A 19,598-nucleotide genomic window follows, 5' to 3' on the forward strand; every position below is an offset into this window, starting at 1 on the left:
GCATACAAAATGCAGTCCAAAACAGCCAATTTGGCCTAGCAGCTTAAATACAATGGCATAAATATGCAATAAAAAACATGACATAACAATACTTGTAGAGCACAGCAGAGATTGAGAAAATAAGTCAATTGTGTAGCAGGCAGCACAAAGTAGTTTAGTGCTACCTTCATAAACAAATAATACATTTAAAACATGAATATCAACAACCACAACCTTGTAGTAGCCCGTGCTGCACCAGAAATGGTAACAGAGGAGGAAATAGCCTATACTCACATACAAGAACATATCAGAAGTTCTCAAGAGCATCACAAACGCCCACAGCAGAGACTGTTTGTGGCTTCTACAGCAGCCACATTTTATCAAAATGGTTCCTGTCCATTAAATTGACAAATTTCAGTGTGATAAAGTACAAGATGACAGAGACCTGGAGATGTTTTTTTTAATATATATATATATATATATATATATATATATATATATATATATATATATATATATATATATATATATATATATCTCAAGGGATGAGCAGCACAAACCGAATTTTATGCAAATACTATTCAAAGCATGCACGCAGCACTGGAGATCCCCAGACTCCATAAGAAATATATAAATACAGAGGGTGCTGCAGCACACAACAGGAAAACAGTGACAGGGCTCTTGGTTACGCTTTAACGCGTATATATATTTGAAGAACAGGTCTGGATGGGAGGGCTGAGGCACACCAGAAAAGCTCTCCAAACACTAGAGGTTTCAAAAGCTCTTCCCAATGTAATGCTATGGTTTTTTGTTTTTTTTTACAAAACCTCATTGCTCCAGTGTGCACAGACACATAGGATAACATTGGCAGGAGGTTGCAAAAACTCAAAACGCTCAGAAAAACTCCTCTGGTGTACACCAGGCCTAAGTTCATATTTGGGTAGGTTTTTTTGGGTGGATGGGGTTGATTTGATTTGTACCTGGTGTGCAGTGGTGCTCGGATACCCCTTTTTCAAATCTGAATTGTTTGGATCCGGATACCCACATATCCAGATCCGAATCGGATATTCGAATCCAAAAACTTTTTGGTATCCGAGTAAAACCCAATATCCGTCCGGATTTGGATATCCGGATAGAAAATCGGAAGTGACCTGAAAATGTCTCTCTCTCTCTCTCGCTTTAAATCTGATATGGAAGGGATGTTGCAAAATATGTAATTTTAACTTTGACTATCTTTTCTTATATCCAGGGGATAACCATTTTCAGGCTCAGGCCGTCAGACCTACAATCAGTTTTATCTGATGCCTGGTTTCATTTTCTTTTGTAAGTTTTGTAAAAATATTATTTTTATACACACACACACAACAATGCAGGACAAGGGCCTTTCCACACTGAAATCACATCGTAATTGTGGTGCAATGTAATTGTGACTATCATTAGTTTGCAAGCATGCGTTTTGCTGCAATTACGGGTAGGATTGGCGACTGCAAATTGTAAATTTGTAATTTTATCCCTCAGCTGTGTCAGCTAAAAGCCACGGAAGAGAGCTAATTGGTAAACACAGGATGTTAACCCTATGTACAGGGCTGAGGCAGAGGCGAGAGAGGCTCCAGCCTCAGGGAGCAGTGTAGGAGGGGGCGCACAACTCACTCAACTCAGCTATCATTCCCTATTGTGTTGGAAGTAGGGAGTAATAAGAAAAGGGGATACATGGCAGTGACTGCAAGCCAGATAACTAGAGATTAAGAAAAAATTACTGAGGGCATCTTGTGGCCAAATAGTAAAATTACATCTACAAACATTTTTTTCATTAAAGTGGATCCGAGGTGAACTTTTGCTCATTGCATGATTGTGTTCCTTTCCTATTGTTTATAGGGCATTCCTCAAGCCTAATACTTTTTTGATTTTGTTTTAATACTCTAACTCCCTATAAATTAAACTAGTCACGCCCACAGCTTCTCCAGAGAGCCTTGGCAGTAGCAAGGGCTCGTGGGAGCTCAATCTGGGCAGGAGGAGGGGGAGGTGTTACTAGCCATTGATTTCAGAGGCAGAGGGGAGGAGGGAGATTAGGTTTTTTCACAGGCTGAGTGCTCAAGATACAGATAAGCCTGCCTCTGTGTAATGTTTACAAACAACATGGCTGCTGTCATTGTATCACAGGAAGACATAATCATATTCTATTAAAGCTGTTTGCAGCTAGATTTGCTGTGTAAACTATCTAAACTTTAGATAAGATATATAGACAAGTTACTTGTTATAGTTAGTTTTTCATCTCAGATCCGCTTTAAAGACTTTTTAATTTTTCTTACATTTAAAATTCTCATTCCCTCCCACACTCTCCCCAAGGTACCCAAAAATGTTTTGCATAATTAAAAAAAATACATAAATAGTTACCTTAGTGACTGAACTTTTTTAAAATGTACGTCAAGAGGATATATTACTGTTATTTTTTATTGTGGGCTTGTAAATAGAGATAGCTCGAATTTGTTCTACAGCGAACAGCTATGGGGAATGACCTTGGGTCATTTCCGCATATATCATTTTATGCATTACTGAGCAGACGATTTCCCGGTGGCCGCACAGCCTTGATCACGCGCCTGCAGCCGGTGATGTCATGCGCATGTCCAGAACGCTCCTGGCTGTGGGTGTGCGATCAAGGACGTGCAAAGGCCGGGAAAGTGGCTGCTCAATAATGTGTAAAATGACGTATGTGGAAATGACCCCAAGGTCATTACCCATAGCTGTTCACTGTAGAACAAATTCAGGCCATCTCTACTAGTAAACAGTGATGGATGCAAAACTGAAAAAATGCACCTTTAGTTTCAAATAAAATATTGGTGTCATATATTGTGATATGGACATAATTTAAACAGTGTAATAACTGGGACAAATGGACAAATAAATACGTTGGTTTTAATTATGGTAGTGTGTATTATTTTAAAACTATAACGGTCAAAAACTGTGAAATGTCTTTTTTTCCATTTTGTTTCTTATTATTCCTGCTAAAATGCATTTAGAATAAAATTCTTAGTATAATGTACCACCCACAGAAAGCCTAATTGGTGATGGAAAAAACAAGATATAGATCGTTTTGTTGTGATAAGTAGTGATTAATTTATTGGTGAATGAATGGGAGGAGCACTGAAATGTGAAAATGTCTCTGGTCCATAAGGGGAAAATTCACTGAAGGTTAAACTATCTGCTGTGTTCCTATAAAACATTTACATGCTGCAATGACCATAGTAGCAGTTTTACATGTGTTTTTTGTTTTGCAGCTTCATACAAGCCCTGCTGGTTATCATCTCAACAATCTGTTTTGTGATTGGAGTACAGGAGCAGCTGATCTTTATCGTATTGGCCGTGGTTCTAGGCTGGATAAACATGATGTATTACACAAGAGGAGTTCAATCCTTGGGAATATACAGTGTTATGATACAAAGGGCAAGTAGCAATGCTTAACATATGTTATCATTAAAAGCTCAAAGTGGTGTGAAACTCAAAATTAAAGATTTGCTCTAAACCATAAAACATAGAAAAAATGAATAGTTATAGGTGGTTGTAACATAAAAAAACCTGCCTTACCATCAGCAAGCGCCTGTAAGCACATGCCTACAGTGCCTTATGAAAAATCCACCACTGGTACTGTAATTGAGCAGCACACGGTACACTGCTGCTTTTAGTACTGGTAATATTGCCGTGTGCTGCCTGCGAATGTGCATCAACCCCAAGGAGACATAAATCATAATAATGCTTATGAATCAATCAGCCACACGGAGAGTTAAGTTGTGAGAAAAGTTTATGAATCAGCCTTAAAGAGTAACTGTTAGCCCCCAAATTGAAATTTAAAACACTATTGCAATGTTTTATTTATTATATAAGTGAGCCAAAAAGCCAATGTACAAGTTAAAAATCAATCTAATTTTGTTACTATCTAACCTTTTCCCCCAGCTCCGGACACAAGCCGCATATCAGATACTGTAGCATGCAGAGCATGCCTATGTCTGGCCGACCCCCCTCTCCCCCCCAGGACCAGGTGCCAATATATTCTCCCCACCGCAGCTGACCGCTCTGACACGGAGAGAGAGCGGCAGCACTTCCAGAGCAGCACCGCAGAGCAGCCGCCGCTGAGTCACATGAGAGAATCACATGTGAGAGAGATGCACGGCGCTGGCTGCTCTGCGGTGCTGCTCTGGAAGTGCTGCCGCTCTCTCCGTGTCAGAGCGGTCAGCTGCGGTGGGGAGAATATATTAGCACCTGGTCCTGGGGGGGAGAGGGGGGTCGGCCAGACATAGGCATGCTCTGCATGCTACAGTATCTGATATGCGGCTTGTGTCCGGAGCTGGGGGAAAAGGTTAGATAGTAACAAAATTAGATTGATTTTTAACTTGTACATTGGCTTTTTGGCTCACTTATATAATAAATAAAACATTGCAATAGTGTTTTAAATTTCAATTTGGGGGCTAACAGTTACTCTTTAAGGAGAGAGAAGTCCTGAGACAAGTTTTATGAATCAGTCCCAAAGGGCTTGATGCACTAATCTTCAGTAAAGTTGCCATGCACAAGGAGTGCACAGCAATTTTTCCATTACTCGCACGGGGGAACATAGGCGGTTAACCCATTAGCCGCACACACTCTACTGTGTTATTGCTCGTGGTGCTATGGGTATGCACATTACCATAGCAACATCCAGGTTAACCCGGTAATGTGCATGTTGCTAACGGATTAATGGCCAGTGCTTAATCTGCACCCCATGAGAGATAAATTGTGAGACAAGCTTTATGAATCGACCTCAAGGAGAGTTCAATTATGAGAAAAGTTTTATGAATCCTCCAAGGAGAGATAAATTGGGAGAAACCACTGTGAATCAGCACAAGGGGAAATGGTAATTCATGAGATAAAGTGTGTCAATCAGCACCAATGAGAGATAAATCCTGAGAAACGTTTTGTGAATCCTCCCCAAGGAGAGATACATTTTGAGAAAAGTTTGTAAATCGGCACAAAGGAGAGATAAATCATGAGAAAAGTTTTATGAATCCGTCCAGGAGAGATACATTTTGAGAAAAGTTTGTGAATCAGTAGGAAGGAGAGATAAACCCTGAGGAAAGTTTTTTGAATCAGCCCCTTTCATGTGCTAATAGTAAATCTAACACATTTTCTGTACTCTTCATTTGCCAAACTGGATATTCTATATACTATATGTGATACTGAAGCCATTGGGTGTCTTTTTCCCCTCTTGCCTGTGTTGCAGGTGTTATATGCCCCTTATAAAAAAGGAAAAATGTCATTAAAAATTGTGTGTATAAAATACTGATTAACCCCCTCGGCGTTATGATTCTTTCTGGATTTTAGGGTCTAAAAGCGGTGCCATTTTTTTGCACCCTTTCAGACCCTAAAACCTGGAAAAATCATGCTGCCAGGGAGATCTGCAGCAGTTCTAGCAATCTCTCGCCTCTCTAGCTCCAGTGCTGCAGTAGTTTCCCCTCCATCCTCCGGGTGGCGCTGCAACTCTAAAGTGAAATTGCCGGCTGTCATGATGACAGCCAGTGATCTCACCAGGAGGAAGCAGAGCCCCGGAGGAGAGGAAGAAGAATGGCGGCAGACGTCGGGATCCCTCGGAAGGTGTGGAGAAACGCTGGCTGCGCGCATAGCTCTGCAAACAACCTCCGGCGGCTACCCCGAGCAGAGGTCGGGATTACTGCTCTTAAAGAGGAGCTGTTAGGTATAAGGTCTCAGAGAAAATAAACACATATATCAGTAGCTAAAGATTGGCTGTACTTACATTACATATGCATTACACTGTCCACGTTTGTACTTCACAGAATTTTTCTATAGTATTTGCAGAGAATGATGCTCCTGACAGCTCATGGCAGGTTTCATGTTTGTCTGTCTCCTATGAAGCCAAATGTGTCGTCATGTCCTCCCTGCTTCCTGATCACAGAAACGCTGGTAATGAATAACACTACTGTGCAGTGAATATTAATTAGCCATGTGGCTAGGAACAATAGCGGACTCCTGCAGTGTACTCTGCCCGGAGATTTATCAGTGCTGTGCGCTGGACTGAGTTACATGCTGTTGTAACTTGACCCTGTAACTTCTCACTAGCAGCCGAGGGGATGGCCCCAGAATGCTTTGCTGTATGGTATGCGGCCTGTCGTCCTTTTAAGAGCTTGGGAATAACCAGCCTTGCTGTTCAGCAAGGATCAAAGTAAGAGAGATTTTTAACTTCAGTATTGCCTTTTTGGCTTCCTTCTAAACTGTTTAACACAGGAGAATAGAGGTTTAAATTAGCTTTTGCAGCCTGACAGTTACTCTTTAACTGCAGTTTTCCTCCCCGACCCTAGCTCGGGGTTAGCGCTAGGAGGATAACTATTTGTCAATGGTTAACACAATATTGTATATATAACATGACAAACCCATTTTATACTTCCAGGTGATCTTACATGATGTCCTAAAATTCTTACTAGTGTACGTTCTGTTCTTGTGTGGATTCGGCATTGGTAAGGGACTTCTCTTATTTTCTAAAACTAATTATATCCTTCCGTGTGATAATCAGTGCTATAGACCAGTGTTTCTCAACATTATTATATTTTAAACCACTTTATTAAAGCAAACCTGAAGTGTAAATAAACTTATGATATAATGAATTGTATGTGTAGCTCAACAAAGAAATAGAACATTGGTAGCAAAGAAAAGGGTCTCATATTGTTTTCCAATACAAAAAAAGTTGAGAAACTTCAGTTGTTATCTATGCAAAAGAGTTTCTCTGAGCTAATTGACCCAACTTGCGTCTAATACTGTTCTGTTTTCTGAAGCACTTAGCCAAAAAACAGTGAAGGTGGCCATACATCAGGCAACATAGCAACCGATCAACCATCCGATTCGATTGTTATCGAATTGGATGAAAATCGATGCCGCCATGTGCGTGCCCGACTGACAACGCGACCAATTTTGGGAAGATTTTAAAGTTTTTCATAAGAAAAAAGAATACATTGAAATGCAGTAAATGACAGATAATGTAGCAAATCTAATGCTAGTGTAAATTTACATATATCAAAAGAAAGAGCAATCATTTTAATGATACAGTTTTCGGGCGGTCGGTACACAGTGCGTACGGACCCCCTGGAAATACGATGGGAATGGCAACGCTTTGACAAGGGATCACTATACAGCCGCAATATGGCTTAATAAAGATTCATGGCAACTTTATATTTTGAATTTTTTTTTAATGTTCAGAGTGTGCCCCCCCCCCCCCCCGAGCCTCTTTAACCCCTTGTCTCTCATGCAGGCTGGGATGGCTAGCTGCTCCATCATAGTCTGGTATGCCAGAGCAACTGCTAAGGATAAATGCAAACTCCACAGAGTGATAAACGCAGCAGAAAAGATAATCGGCGCCCACCTGCCCTCACTAGATCTCCTCTACTCCACGAGAATGAAGTCAAGGGCCACCAAGATCCTACTCGACCCCTCCCACCCGGGCAGACGCTACTTCGAGACCCTTCCATTGGGTCCCCGGTTCAGATCCATCCCCTCCAAAACCACTAGGCGCATGAACACTTTCTTCCCCCAAGCAGTTCACCTGCTGAACTCACTGAACTCAAGACCCCCCACCACCACTGGGACACTCTAGCCCCCAGGGCAACCCAAGACTCTAACTGTGTTGCTCTATATGGTTGCGTGTATGTTTTGCTTTGCCTTGATTTGTTTGCCGGGTGTTATATGTTTGCCGGGTGTTATATGTTTGCCGGGTGTTATATGTTATATGTTCCTGAACTGCCACTTGCCATGTGAACCACAAGCAATTCCGGGCTCACCAATTGGTGTGCTTGGCGACAATAAAGATGATTCTGATTCTGATGCAGAGCCCCGACCACTTGGGACTTCGCATCCAGAGCTATACCAACCTGCATGGTCCATGCTCTGGGGGACCCCTCCTGTAAACCCCGTCATGAAATGCATTGCTCTTTCTTTTGATATATAAAAAATGTACACTTCCATTAGGTTTGCTACATTATCTGTCATTTACCGCATTTAAATGTGGTATATGAAGCTTTGAAATCGACTTTCTCGAAAACTATAAGGTCTGTGGAAAAACTTTTTTTTTCTCTTGTACCCACTGTCCCCCTCCACATACCCTGAAAATTTGAGTAATTGTTACCCCGTGCGCTGCCCGACCACACGCTGCGTAATTAGCTGGAGAGGGAGAGCAGACCGGGGACCCCGCCTTCCTCGCTGATACCCCCTCCAGGCTACCTGGGGCAATTATACTACCCATTGAGGGGGCGGCATCCTCACAAGTTTGCCTCAGGCAGCAAAAAGTCTAGAGCCGGCCCTGCGAACACCCCTTGTTTGCTGTGAACTATTCGCCGGCAAAACAGTTCAGCCCATCTCTATTTATCAGATCATGGATCATGGGTGGATGGGATTGATGATGCTGGTTTGGCTTAGCCAACAATACTGCAGCATCTGGGGGGAGGGGGGAGAGAAGTGCAAAGTTAAGAAGAATAAGAGCAGCCAGAGACTACTGTGATGAAGCAGGCAAAAAGGGACTGGGAGGAGCCCTGTTCAAAACGGCAGTTCAAATCTGTGATTAGCTGCTATAAACGGTCATTTGGGCACCCGGAGGCTCCAGAGGTTTATAACCGATATTTACCATTGAAACCAACTTATAGCCACTATATTATTATGATTTATAAAATGCCAACATATTCTGTTTATAGCCGTTTATAGCTGCAATTTACCATTCATAGCCTCTAACGGCAGCTTTTATCATTTCCGCCTACAGCATTGAAAATATCAGGGGTTAGGGGCAGAGGTCTTTAGTGTTAGGAGTGTGAGGAGGTCCTTAGGGGCACCAGGAAGGGAGGGGGGTTAATAGCTAGGCACAGGGATAAGGTTAGGCACCACCAGTGGGTTCTTAGGAATAGGCATCGGTAGAGGTGTTAAAGTATGGTTAAGTCATAACAAAATATCATTAAAGATTATCGATATATCGCTATAGTAATTAAGTAATTGTACTAGAGGCTATCTCTAGCACCTTTTTACTGGCTGCCCTTTTACATGTACACCTACTGTAAGTCCAGCTGGATTGGGAAGCATGAGGTTTTCTCCTCAAGCGAGGCACTGCGTCAAGCAAACAGAAGTTTACCACCCATACTGCTAACCACCATGTCTGTGGCCTGCTGCGATTACCCTGTTTGCTTGTTGCATTGCCTCGCTTGTCTCTCCTGATTTATGCATTGAACATCCGCTTTCTGCGGAGTGCATGCATCTGAATGGTGGATACAGCAGTGCCTAATGCCAAATCCAGCCACATCTAGTGCCAGTCTTCACTCTATCATGTACCATTTTTTTTTTGGGGGGGGGGGGGGGGGGGGGGGGGGAGGGGGGGTAGTGTTAGTGACAGAGCAGAGTGATCTTTACACCGAGATAGGCACCCGGTATAACAATAATTTACCACTCCACAACTGTCTCCTTCAAACAGGTTAACACATTTATTGTCTACATATCAAAAATACCCCTTTCCCCCCTATTAAAAGTGGATATAATTGTAGTTACCCCGCTTGGTCGTATACAGCCGGCTGTGTCATACTTACCAACTCACATATACATCATTCACTCCAGTGTCCATTATACTCCCGGGAGTTTATCCAAAACTGAGTGCCTCAAATTGCTCTGTCAGTTCCTCTCCTTCAATACATATGGACATCCTGTAGTATGAGGATTTATCAGAGTCCATCCGCTACAGTAGAACCATCACACTGCCTAAATTTATTGCATAGTGCAGCAGAGTATTGCGCCCTTTATCAGCAAGGTGAAGTTTATCAGGATTGCCCAATTGTGCTCTCACCACCTCTCCTGGGTTGTCCGTATCCCTTTCAGCCGTGACTGCAAGTCCCTGGCCGTTTCTCACTCGCTGTAGGTTGTGCTGTCACCCCACATTGCTGTTCAGCAGCTACCCCCCTTTATTAAAGAAACACTTGCAGAGATAAAACATACACCACCGTCAGATATTGTAGCTTACTTAGAATAGAGAGGAACACAGAGTGAATATAGGAAATCACAATACCATAGAGATCTTCACATCATTGTACAGATAGTGACATCTTGTGGTTGTTTGACTATAGTGCAGTTTGCAGTAATTCTGTTGATACTGCTATCAGTCAGTGCATGGAGTTACACCTGAAGTACAACGTGCAACATCACAGGAATTTGTGAAATATGACTGATAGATGTCACCGTGCTATAACTAAGGGTATTATTCTTTCCATAGCACTTGCGTCCTTAATAGAACACTGCCCCGCTGATAATGTATGCAGGAGATATAACAGCTTCAGAATGGCCATCGTAGAACTGTTTAAACTCACCATTGGATTAGGAGACCTGGAGATACAACAGGAGTCCAAATACCCGGTGCTGTTCCTGGGGTTACTCATCACCTACGTCATCCTAACGTTTGTACTTCTTCTAAACATGCTGATCGCACTCATGGCAGAGACTGTGGATGATATTTCCAAAGACAGCAAGAATATATGGAGACTCCAGGTTGGTATATGTACTAATCTTTACATAGTTATTACAGGAAATCTTAAAGGGACTCAGAGGTGAAAAATTAAAAAGATTTGATACATACCTGGGGCTTCCTCCAGCCCCATCCGCTCTGATCGCTCCCACACCACCGTCCTCCACTGCCCGCAGATGACGGGAACCGGGTCCCGTCACTGTGTCCATGCAAAAAGGGAGTCTGGAAAAAAGGGCTTGGGATATAGACGAAATCATAAGATTTCAATATCAGCCATACAGACCACCCGATGATCTATTCTAGAAAAGGTTAAGATTTTCTAGTGGGAAAGGGGTTATCAGCTACTGATTGGGATGAAGATCAATCCTTTCTTAAAGTTCTTCTTTAACCACTTGACCACTGAGGGTTTTTTTCCCCTTTAGGACCAGAGCAATTTTCACCTGTCAGCGCTCCTCCCATTCTTTCGCCAATAACTTAATCACTACTAATTACAACAAAATTATCTATGTCTTGTTTTTTTTGCCACCAATTAGGCTTTCTTTGGGAGGTACAGTTTGCTAAGAATAATGTTATTCTAAATGCATTTTAATTGGAATAATAAAAAAATGGAAAAAAATTCTCATTTCTCTGCCATTATAGTGTTAAAATAAAATGTTCTACTGTGGATAAAACCTACACATTTTATTTGCCCATTTGTTCCGGTTAATGCAGCATGTAAAATATTTCCCTAGTACAATGTATGGTGCCAATATTTTATTTGGAAATAAAGGTGCATTTTTTTCAGTAATAAACTGTTGACATACTAATTAAAAAAGTTCAGTCCCTAAGGCAAGTATTTATGCTTTTTTTATGTATTTATATGTTTGAGTACTATGGGGGAGTGTGGGAGGTAAATAGTTAATTTTAAATGTAAGTGTTGGCATTCTTATTAAATAAAATGTGTTTAGATGTAGTTTTACTATTTGGGCACAAGATGTTCTCCCTCATTATTTCCAATTAACCATTTAGTGGCATCCTAACGTATTAAAACGTCATGCTTTACCCTATTAACGGCAACATGACGTTTTGATACGTAGCGCGTTTCCGCTGCTGCTACCACCCTGTGCGCGCCGCTACCGCCGCCGTTTCGGGATCCCGTGCTGAGTGATTGGGGAAGGTCCTCTACCCAATCACAGTGCCTGGAGTGAATGGACGTAGACGCTGTTCGCGGTCACAGGAAATGTAACAATTAAATAAAGTGTAAAAAAAAAAAAAAAAGTGAACACTTCCTATAACGAGTGTTCACTACCGCCATCTTGTGGACAAAAAGTATGATACACGTACAAAATACATACATTTACAAGTACATACACATGATTAATAAAATTACACTTCCAACACTCCCCCCCCCCCCCCCCCGAAAAAAAAAACACTTGTAAAAAAAAATCAGCTTAAAATAAATAAATAGTTGCCTTAGGGACTCAGCTCTTTTAATCTATATGTTATGGGGGAAAATTTATTTTAATTTATTACATAGGGGCTTGTAATTATGGCAGAACAAAAAAAAAAAAACACAGAACAGGAAAAATAACACCTATATTTCAAAATAATATACTGTCGCCATACATTGTGATAGGGCCATAATTTAAATGGTTTAATAAGCGGGACAACTGGGCAAATAAAATGTGTTTGTTTGAGGGCTCGTTTCCACTGTAGCGGTGCGGAATCGCCTGGATTCCACTGCAGAAGAACGCGCATGCGGCTGCGTTTCCGCATGCGGATTTACCCGCGATTTCGCATGCGATTTCACATGGCAAGGAGCCAGGCGAATTTAACCATGTCACTGCCTGTGTAAAGCTCCATTGCTTTACATGCGAAATTTCCCTATTGAATGCATTAGTGGCGATTCGCCCGCATTCTTGCCGCACGCGAAATCTGACGACCCTGTCGTGCAGATTTTTCCCGCACGCCGAAACGCACGACGCACAAGTGGAAACAATCCCATCCACTTGTATTGACTATGCGAATCCGCATGCAGTGCCTGCAGGCGGATTCGCTATAGTGGAAACGAGCCCTTATCCACAGGAGAATGTTTAATTTTTCAACTATAATGGCTGAAAACTGAGAAATAATGTTTTTTCTTTTTTTATGTTTTTTTCTCATTAAAATGCATTTAGAATAAAAAAAATCTTAGCAAAATGTACTACCCACAGAAAGCCTAATTGGTAGCGAAAAAAACAAGGTATAGATCATTTTCTTGTGATAAGTAGTAATAAAGTTATTAGGGAATAAAAGGGAGGAGCACTCATAAGTGAAAATTGCTCTGGTCCGTTAGAGCAAAAAAGCTTGGGGGTAAACTGGTACCTGATAGCCGCTGTACAGTGGCATCCCCCAGCCTGCTTCGATCGCCTCCGGCGATCTTTGATCAGGAAATCCCGTTCAAAGAACGGGATTTCCTGAAGGGTTCCCCCCTGAAGGGTTCCCCCCGTCGCCATGGCGACAGGGCGGGATGACGTCACCGACGTCATGGACGTCGTGACGTCTAAGGGAGTCCTGATCCACCCCTCAGCGCTGCCTGACACTGATTGGCCAGGCAGCGCACGGGGTCTGGGGGTGGGGGGCGTCGCGGCGAGGCGAAGAGCGGCGATCGAGCGCGGAGTGGCGGCGATCGGAATGCACACGCAGCTAGCAAAGTGCTACCTGCGTGTTGCAAAAAAAAAGTAAGTAAATTGGCCCAGCAGGGCCTGAGAAATCCTCCTGCGCGGCATAGCCCGAGCTTAGCTCGGGCTTACCGCCAGGGAGGTTACTGTCCGTAAGGACGTGAATCAGAAGTAATGCGTATCAAGCGCAGATAGAACAGAGGCGCCAAAAAGAGTAAAAACACTATTATTTAAAAACAGTAAAAAGAGGGAAGGTAAGGTGGACTTACCTCCCTCTAGCAGTGGACAACAAAACTCTGAGGTAGAGTAGAATGCATTTATTAAACAGTGTAACTCCTAAAGATGCAACGCGTTTCGCGGGCCACAGCACCGCTTCCTCAGGCTATACAGGAGTTCAAAAAAGCTGTATCCAATCCAAGTATTGAATGAGCGCTCATTCAATACTTGGATTGGATACAGCTTTTTTGAACTCCTGTATAGCCTGAGGAAGCGGTGCTGTGGCCCGCGAAACGCGTTGCATCTTTAGGAGTTACACTGTTTAATAAATGCATTCTACTCTACCTCAGAGTTTTGTTGTCCACTGCTAGAGGGAGGTAAGTCCACCTTACCTTCCCTCTTTTTACTGTTTTTAAATAATAGTGTTTTTACTCTTTTTGGCGCCTCTGTTCTATCTGCGTTTGATACATATTACTTATCCGCCCTTGGTGGAGGGGTACGCCCCCTTTTTTCTCCTGTCTACAGAGAGCGACTTTTATACCCGAGTGGGGTCGGGTACCAATTCTCCCCACCTGCCTTTCAAGTGGTTGCCTGCTGGTGACCCTTTTTTATGAGTATAATTCTGCACAAACTATTTAGACAGATTTTCTCTGTTAAAACTATATTGCACTATTGGGCTCTCGGTGCCCTGTTTTTTCTTTTGTTTTTCAGAAGTAATGCGTGGCACTGTATCCTCAGGAAGATACAATGACTCAGGCATCTAATACATGCCGGCATTCATTGCCATGGGGACTAAGATTAATGAATGGGACTTGCATTCCCATTCATTCATCTCCCCGCTAACGGGCAGCGACGGGAGTGAGCGGCGGCCGCCCGCTGCTGAAGACATGCTTTCCCGACCCTGGGACTTCAAGTCTAGTTTTCCAGGGCCGTAATTATACTGCACCAGGTGCAGTAAGTAGTTTAAGTACAACCAATAGGACATCTCTCATCTTTTTTTTTCTGCAAGTAATAAATAAACATTTCTTTTTCAGAGAGCTAGAACTATACTGCAGTTTGAGAGAAGTTTGCCGGTGTGCATAAGGAATAAATTCAAACCTGGAAAGATGTGCAATGTGGGGAAGGATATTCGATTCTGTTTAAGGTAACCTTAATTTTGCTGTATAGAGAAGGCCAACAGTAAGGTCATACCATAGCTTTTTGTTTGCATTTCGATAACTTACCTGTAAATATTGTCTGTATTTGGTCACAGAAAAAGCGCATTAACAGTGATGTTGAAGCATACTTTACAATTACTCTATGCTTCACTGGATGACGTGCGCCACCACTTTCCTGTTCTGTTATACTGTGTTTCTGTTGTTGCAGGGAATGCAACGTAACACCCACTAAACCTAGCCTTAAAAGACCATTATTATAGGAAACTGTAAAATGTAAAAATCCATGTGTCCAAGAGTAAAATGCACTATGAGGCTGATCCACATTATAAGCGCTTTTCTAAGCGTTTGCTGAACGCTTTTGATTTCTGAGTGCTTTTAAAAAAATCACTTCCATTCACTTTCATTAAAATCACAGTAAAAATCGCTGCGCTCGCGCAAATTGCATATGCGGCAATTTTTACTGTGATTTTAATGAAAGTGAATGGGAGTGAGTAAAAAGTGCTCAGAAAGCTCTTAGCAATCACATATATCGATGTACAGAGGCGCCAAAAGGATAAAATATGCTAAAAAGTTTTAAATATTCAGGTGGCGGTGGTGGACCAGCCACTCTAAAACAGACACGATGCTGTCGCTTGAGATTAAGATAATTTATGCACATACTCCAAGATATAACTGCAACGCGTTTCACGGGCACAACCCCGCTTCATCAGGCATTAAACTTTATTTTAGCAATCACATGATAAGCACTGTAAGCGGAACATCGGGTGATAACTGCTGTGATAGCAGTTATCACGCTTTGGAGAATCAAACCCATAGGCTATCATTCATAAAGCATTTCCGCATGCGGAAATGCTTAAAACAGCTGACTTTACCGACCACTCGGCAAAGTCAGTATTCATAAAGCCTCTTTCCGCATAAAAAAATGACACTACCGAGCAGAGTGATAAATCACCGCCTTGTGCGGTGATTATCCGAACAAATGTAGCAAAATGTTTATTCATAAAGATCACCGCAAGCGGTGATAGGTCGGGAAGTACCGCTCCCTGTGATGTGGCGATACCAATGCAAGTGAATGGAGACACAGACCTCCCAGGCAGCTGCAGCAGAGCGGAACACGGAGAAATGTATCAACTCGGCAGCTTCCGTGTCTCCGCAAGCCTACCGCCTGCCTACCGCCAGCTTAGCTCGGGGAATCTCCGCACTGCTTCCGCACACGGATACTTCTTTATGAATGCCCACCCAGAAGTCTAAAACACAGCCAGCGGTGTTTTTCCGCATTAATTCCCCTTACCGACAGCCTCTTTATGAATGATAGCCATAGTGTGGATCCAGCCTAAATGTGTTTTTTCATCCTATGTTGGAGTATCTTGTGAGTTTTATTAATCTGACAGCTCTGAATCTCTTAGAGCAGGGGTCTCAAACTCAATTTACATGGGGGCCGCAGGATACAAAGTCAGGATGAGGCTGGGCCGCATAAGGGATTTTACAAAAAAAGTCAATCAGCAGAACCCCCCCCCCCCCCCCCCCTCCCCGCCTTGCATTGATTTTTATTTCAAAATCAAATTCACACTAAGGCTAACTATTTTGCCTATTTTACCTTATAGTTCACTTCAGTGCTCCCATTACAATTAATCCGCCGTGTCCCCGCCGCAAAACGAGGCCTGCAGAGCCCCCAAATCGCCCCGGGGGCAATCCGCCGGAATTTCCTGGAAGGGGCAGAGCTTTCAGCTTTAGCTCTGCCCCGCCGCAATTGACGTCAGGAGGGTCAGAGCTGAAGCTGAAAGCTCTGCCCCTTCCAGGAAATGCCGACGAATTGCCCCCCGGGCGATTTGGGGGCTCTGCAGCCTCGCGGCGGGGATGCGGCGGATTACTTGGGAGCACTGAAGCGAACTATAAGGAAGCTTTTGCCGGCGCGGGCCACAAAATATTGTATCGAGGACCGCAAATAGCCCGCGGGCCGCGAGTTTGAGACCCCTGTCTTAGAGGAAACATCCGGAAAATAAAACAAAAAGAGATATCTACTCACCTGGGGCTTCCTGCAGCCCCTGGAAGCCTATGTGTCCCTTGCCTCAGCTCCACTCCAAGCCAGTCTCCCGGGGTCCCCTCTGTAGCAACTGCCAACCTTGCCAGGTTGGCAACCACTGCGCATGCACAAGCGTGTGTCTGCGCCACTCGCGTTCAAGCTCCTGTGGCCGAGAGCTTTCTGCGCAGGCACAGAAGTAAAAAGGAATGCAAATTTATGCAACTGAGAATTATTAGCATCTCATTAATCATGCCAAGAAAAAAAGTTTAATGCTCTACCTGCTGGTGGGACTTGTGTAAGTATGAGAAAGCTATTTATCCACTTCCTGCAAAACGGTCATTTTAAAACAGTTTTAAAACATTTTAATCTGCGTTGCAGCAAAGAGGATTGGGATGCACCCGTGGTTCCCATTGGGGGGCGAGCATGTTCACCTGTGGGTAGTGTTGGGCGAACAGTGTTCGCCACTGTTCGGGTTCTGCAGAACATCACCCTGTTCGGGTGATGTTCGGGTTCGGCCGAACACCTGATGGTGTTCGGCCAAATGGCCGAACTAAGAGCGCATGGCCGAACGTTACCCGAACGTTCGGCTAGCGCTGTGATTGGCCGAACGGGTCACGTGTAGTGTTGGGCGAACATCTAGATGTTCGGGCCGAACATGGCCGAACTCCGAACATAATGGAAGTCAATGGGGACCAGAACTTTCGTGCTTTGTAAAGCCTCCTTATATGCTACATACCCCAAATTTACAGGGTATGTGCACCTTGGGAGTGGGTACAAGAGGAAAAAAAAATTAGCAAAAAGAGCTTATAGTTTTTGAGAAAATCGATTTTAAAATTTCAAAGTGAAAACTGTCTTTTAAATGCGGGAAATGTCTGTTTTCTTTGCACAGGTAACATGCTTTTTGTCGGCATGCAGTCATAAATGTAATACATATAAGAGGTTCCAGGAAAAGGGACCGGTAACGCTAACCCAGCAGCAGCACACGTGATGGAACAGGAGGAGGGTGGAGCAGGAGGAGAAGGCCACGCTTTGAGACACAACAACCCAGGCCTTGCATGAGGACAAGAAGCGTGCGGATAACAATTTGCATTTTGTCGCCATGCAGTCATAAATGTAATACAGATGAGAGGTTCAATAAACAGGGACCGGAAACTCTAACCCATCACAGATGTTCATTGTTCATGTTACTTGGTTGTGGTCCGGGAGTGTTGCGTAGTCGTTTCCAATCCAGGATTGATTCATTTTAATTTGAGTCAGATGGTCTGCATTTTCTGTGGAGAGGCGGATACGCCGCCGATCTGTGACGATGCCTCCGGCAGCACTGAAACAGCGTTCCGACATAACGCTGGCTGCCGGGCAAGCCAGCACCTCTATTGCGTACATTGCCAGTTTGTGCCAGGTGTCTAGCTTCGATACCCAATAGTTGAAGGGTGCAGATGGATTGTTCAACACAGCTACGCCATCTGACATGTAGTCCTTGACCATCTTCTCCAGGCGATCGGTGTTGGAGGTGGATCTGCACGCTTGCTGTTCTGTGTGCTGCTGCATGGGTGTCAGAAAATTTTCCCACTCCAAGGACACTGCCGATACCATTCCCTTTTGGGTACTAGCTGCGGCTTGTGTTGTTTGCTGCCCTCCTGGTCGTCCTGGGTTTGCGGAAGTCAGTCTGTCGGCATACAACTGGCTAGAGGAGGGGGAGGATGTCAATCTCCTCTCTAAAGTCTCCACAAGGGCCTGCTGGTATTCTTCCATTTTGACCTGTCTGGCTCTTTCTTCAAGCAGTTTTGGAACATTGTGTTTGTACCGTGGATCCAGAAGGGTATAAACCCAGTAATTGGTGTTGTCCAGAATGCGCACAATGCGTGGGTCGCGTTCAATGCAGTCCTAGGCCGAAGAGGTCATAGCCTAGGGTCACAAAACCTGTTTATTTGGGCAATTTCAATGGTGGCGAGTCTGACGTACATAAATTGCAGCAATGGCCGTTAGCAACGTCTGAATCTCACGAAATGTCTCATGCAGGTAGAAGACATATTGTTAGACTTGGGCTCCAAAGATGGGTTCCCTACATCTCTGCAAACCAGAGTTACAGGGCTCCAAATATGGTAAAATCACCCATAGGCTTTCTTTGGGCCTCCTATTTACAGTTCCAAAATCTCACATCTTTTCAAAGGGCAATTACTCAGCAGTGGCAAATTTTCTAGCATTGTAGGGACCCTTAGGGGGAACATGACTGGTGAGTTTCGGGCCCCTAGGCCAAAGAGGTCATAGCCTAGGGTCACAAAAACCTGTTTATTTGGGCTATTTCAATGGTAGTGATGGTGGCGTACATAAATCGCAGCAATGGCCGTTAGCAACGTCTGAATCTCACGAAATGTCTCATGCAGGTAGAAGACATATTGTTAGACTTGGATTCCAAAGATGGGGTCCCTACATCTCTGCAAACCAGAGTTACAGGGGTCCAAAATTGGTAAAATCCCCCATAGGATTTCATTGCCTCCCTATTTCACTTTCCAAAATCTCACATCTTTTCAAAGGGCAATGGCTCAGCAGTACCAAATTTTCTAGCATTGTAGGGACCCTTAGGGGGAACTTGACTTGTGAGTTTTGCCACTGCTAAGCCATTGCCCTTTGAAATGGTGTGAGATTTTGGAACGGTAAATAGGAGGCCCAATGAAAGCCTATGGGGGATTTTACCAATTTTGGACCCCTGTAACTCTGGTTTGCAGAGATGTAGGGACCCAATCTTTGGAATCCAAGTCTAACAATATGTCTTCTACCTGCATGAGACATTTCGTGAGATTCAGACGTTGCTAACGGCCATTGCTGCGATTTATGTACGTCACCATCACTACCATTGAAATAGCCCAAATAAACAGGTTTTTGTGACCCTAGGCTATGACCTCTTCGGCCTAAGGGCCCGAAACCCACCAGTCATGTTCCCCCTAAGGGTCCCTACAATGCTAGAAAATTTGGTACTGCTGAGCCATTGCCCTTTGAAAAGATGTGAGATTTTGGAAAGTGAAATAGGGAGGCAATGAAATCCTATGGGGGATTTTACCAATTTT

The 19,598-nt window shown here is 43.6% G+C and overlaps 1 protein-coding gene across 2 annotated transcripts in view; it reads left to right on the plus strand.

Moving 5' to 3' along the window:
- The window catches only part of LOC137547305 (transient receptor potential cation channel subfamily V member 3-like), a 106,151-nt gene that overhangs the window by 75,153 nt on the left and 11,400 nt on the right, over nt 1–19,598 (plus strand). For both annotated transcript variants that reach the window (XM_068270751.1, XM_068270752.1), the window contains exons 12-16: nt 1,229–1,302; nt 3,255–3,420; nt 6,410–6,476; nt 10,250–10,521; nt 14,388–14,497. In XM_068270751.1, coding sequence (XP_068126852.1) covers nt 1,229–1,302; nt 3,255–3,420; nt 6,410–6,476; nt 10,250–10,521; nt 14,388–14,497 — 689 coding nt within the window. The remainder of the gene's footprint in view (nt 1–1,228; nt 1,303–3,254; nt 3,421–6,409; nt 6,477–10,249; nt 10,522–14,387; nt 14,498–19,598) is intronic.

The sequence above is a fragment of the Hyperolius riggenbachi genome, chromosome 2 (genome assembly GCF_040937935.1).
Source record: "Hyperolius riggenbachi isolate aHypRig1 chromosome 2, aHypRig1.pri, whole genome shotgun sequence".
Classification (NCBI taxonomy): domain Eukaryota; kingdom Metazoa; phylum Chordata; class Amphibia; order Anura; family Hyperoliidae; genus Hyperolius; species Hyperolius riggenbachi.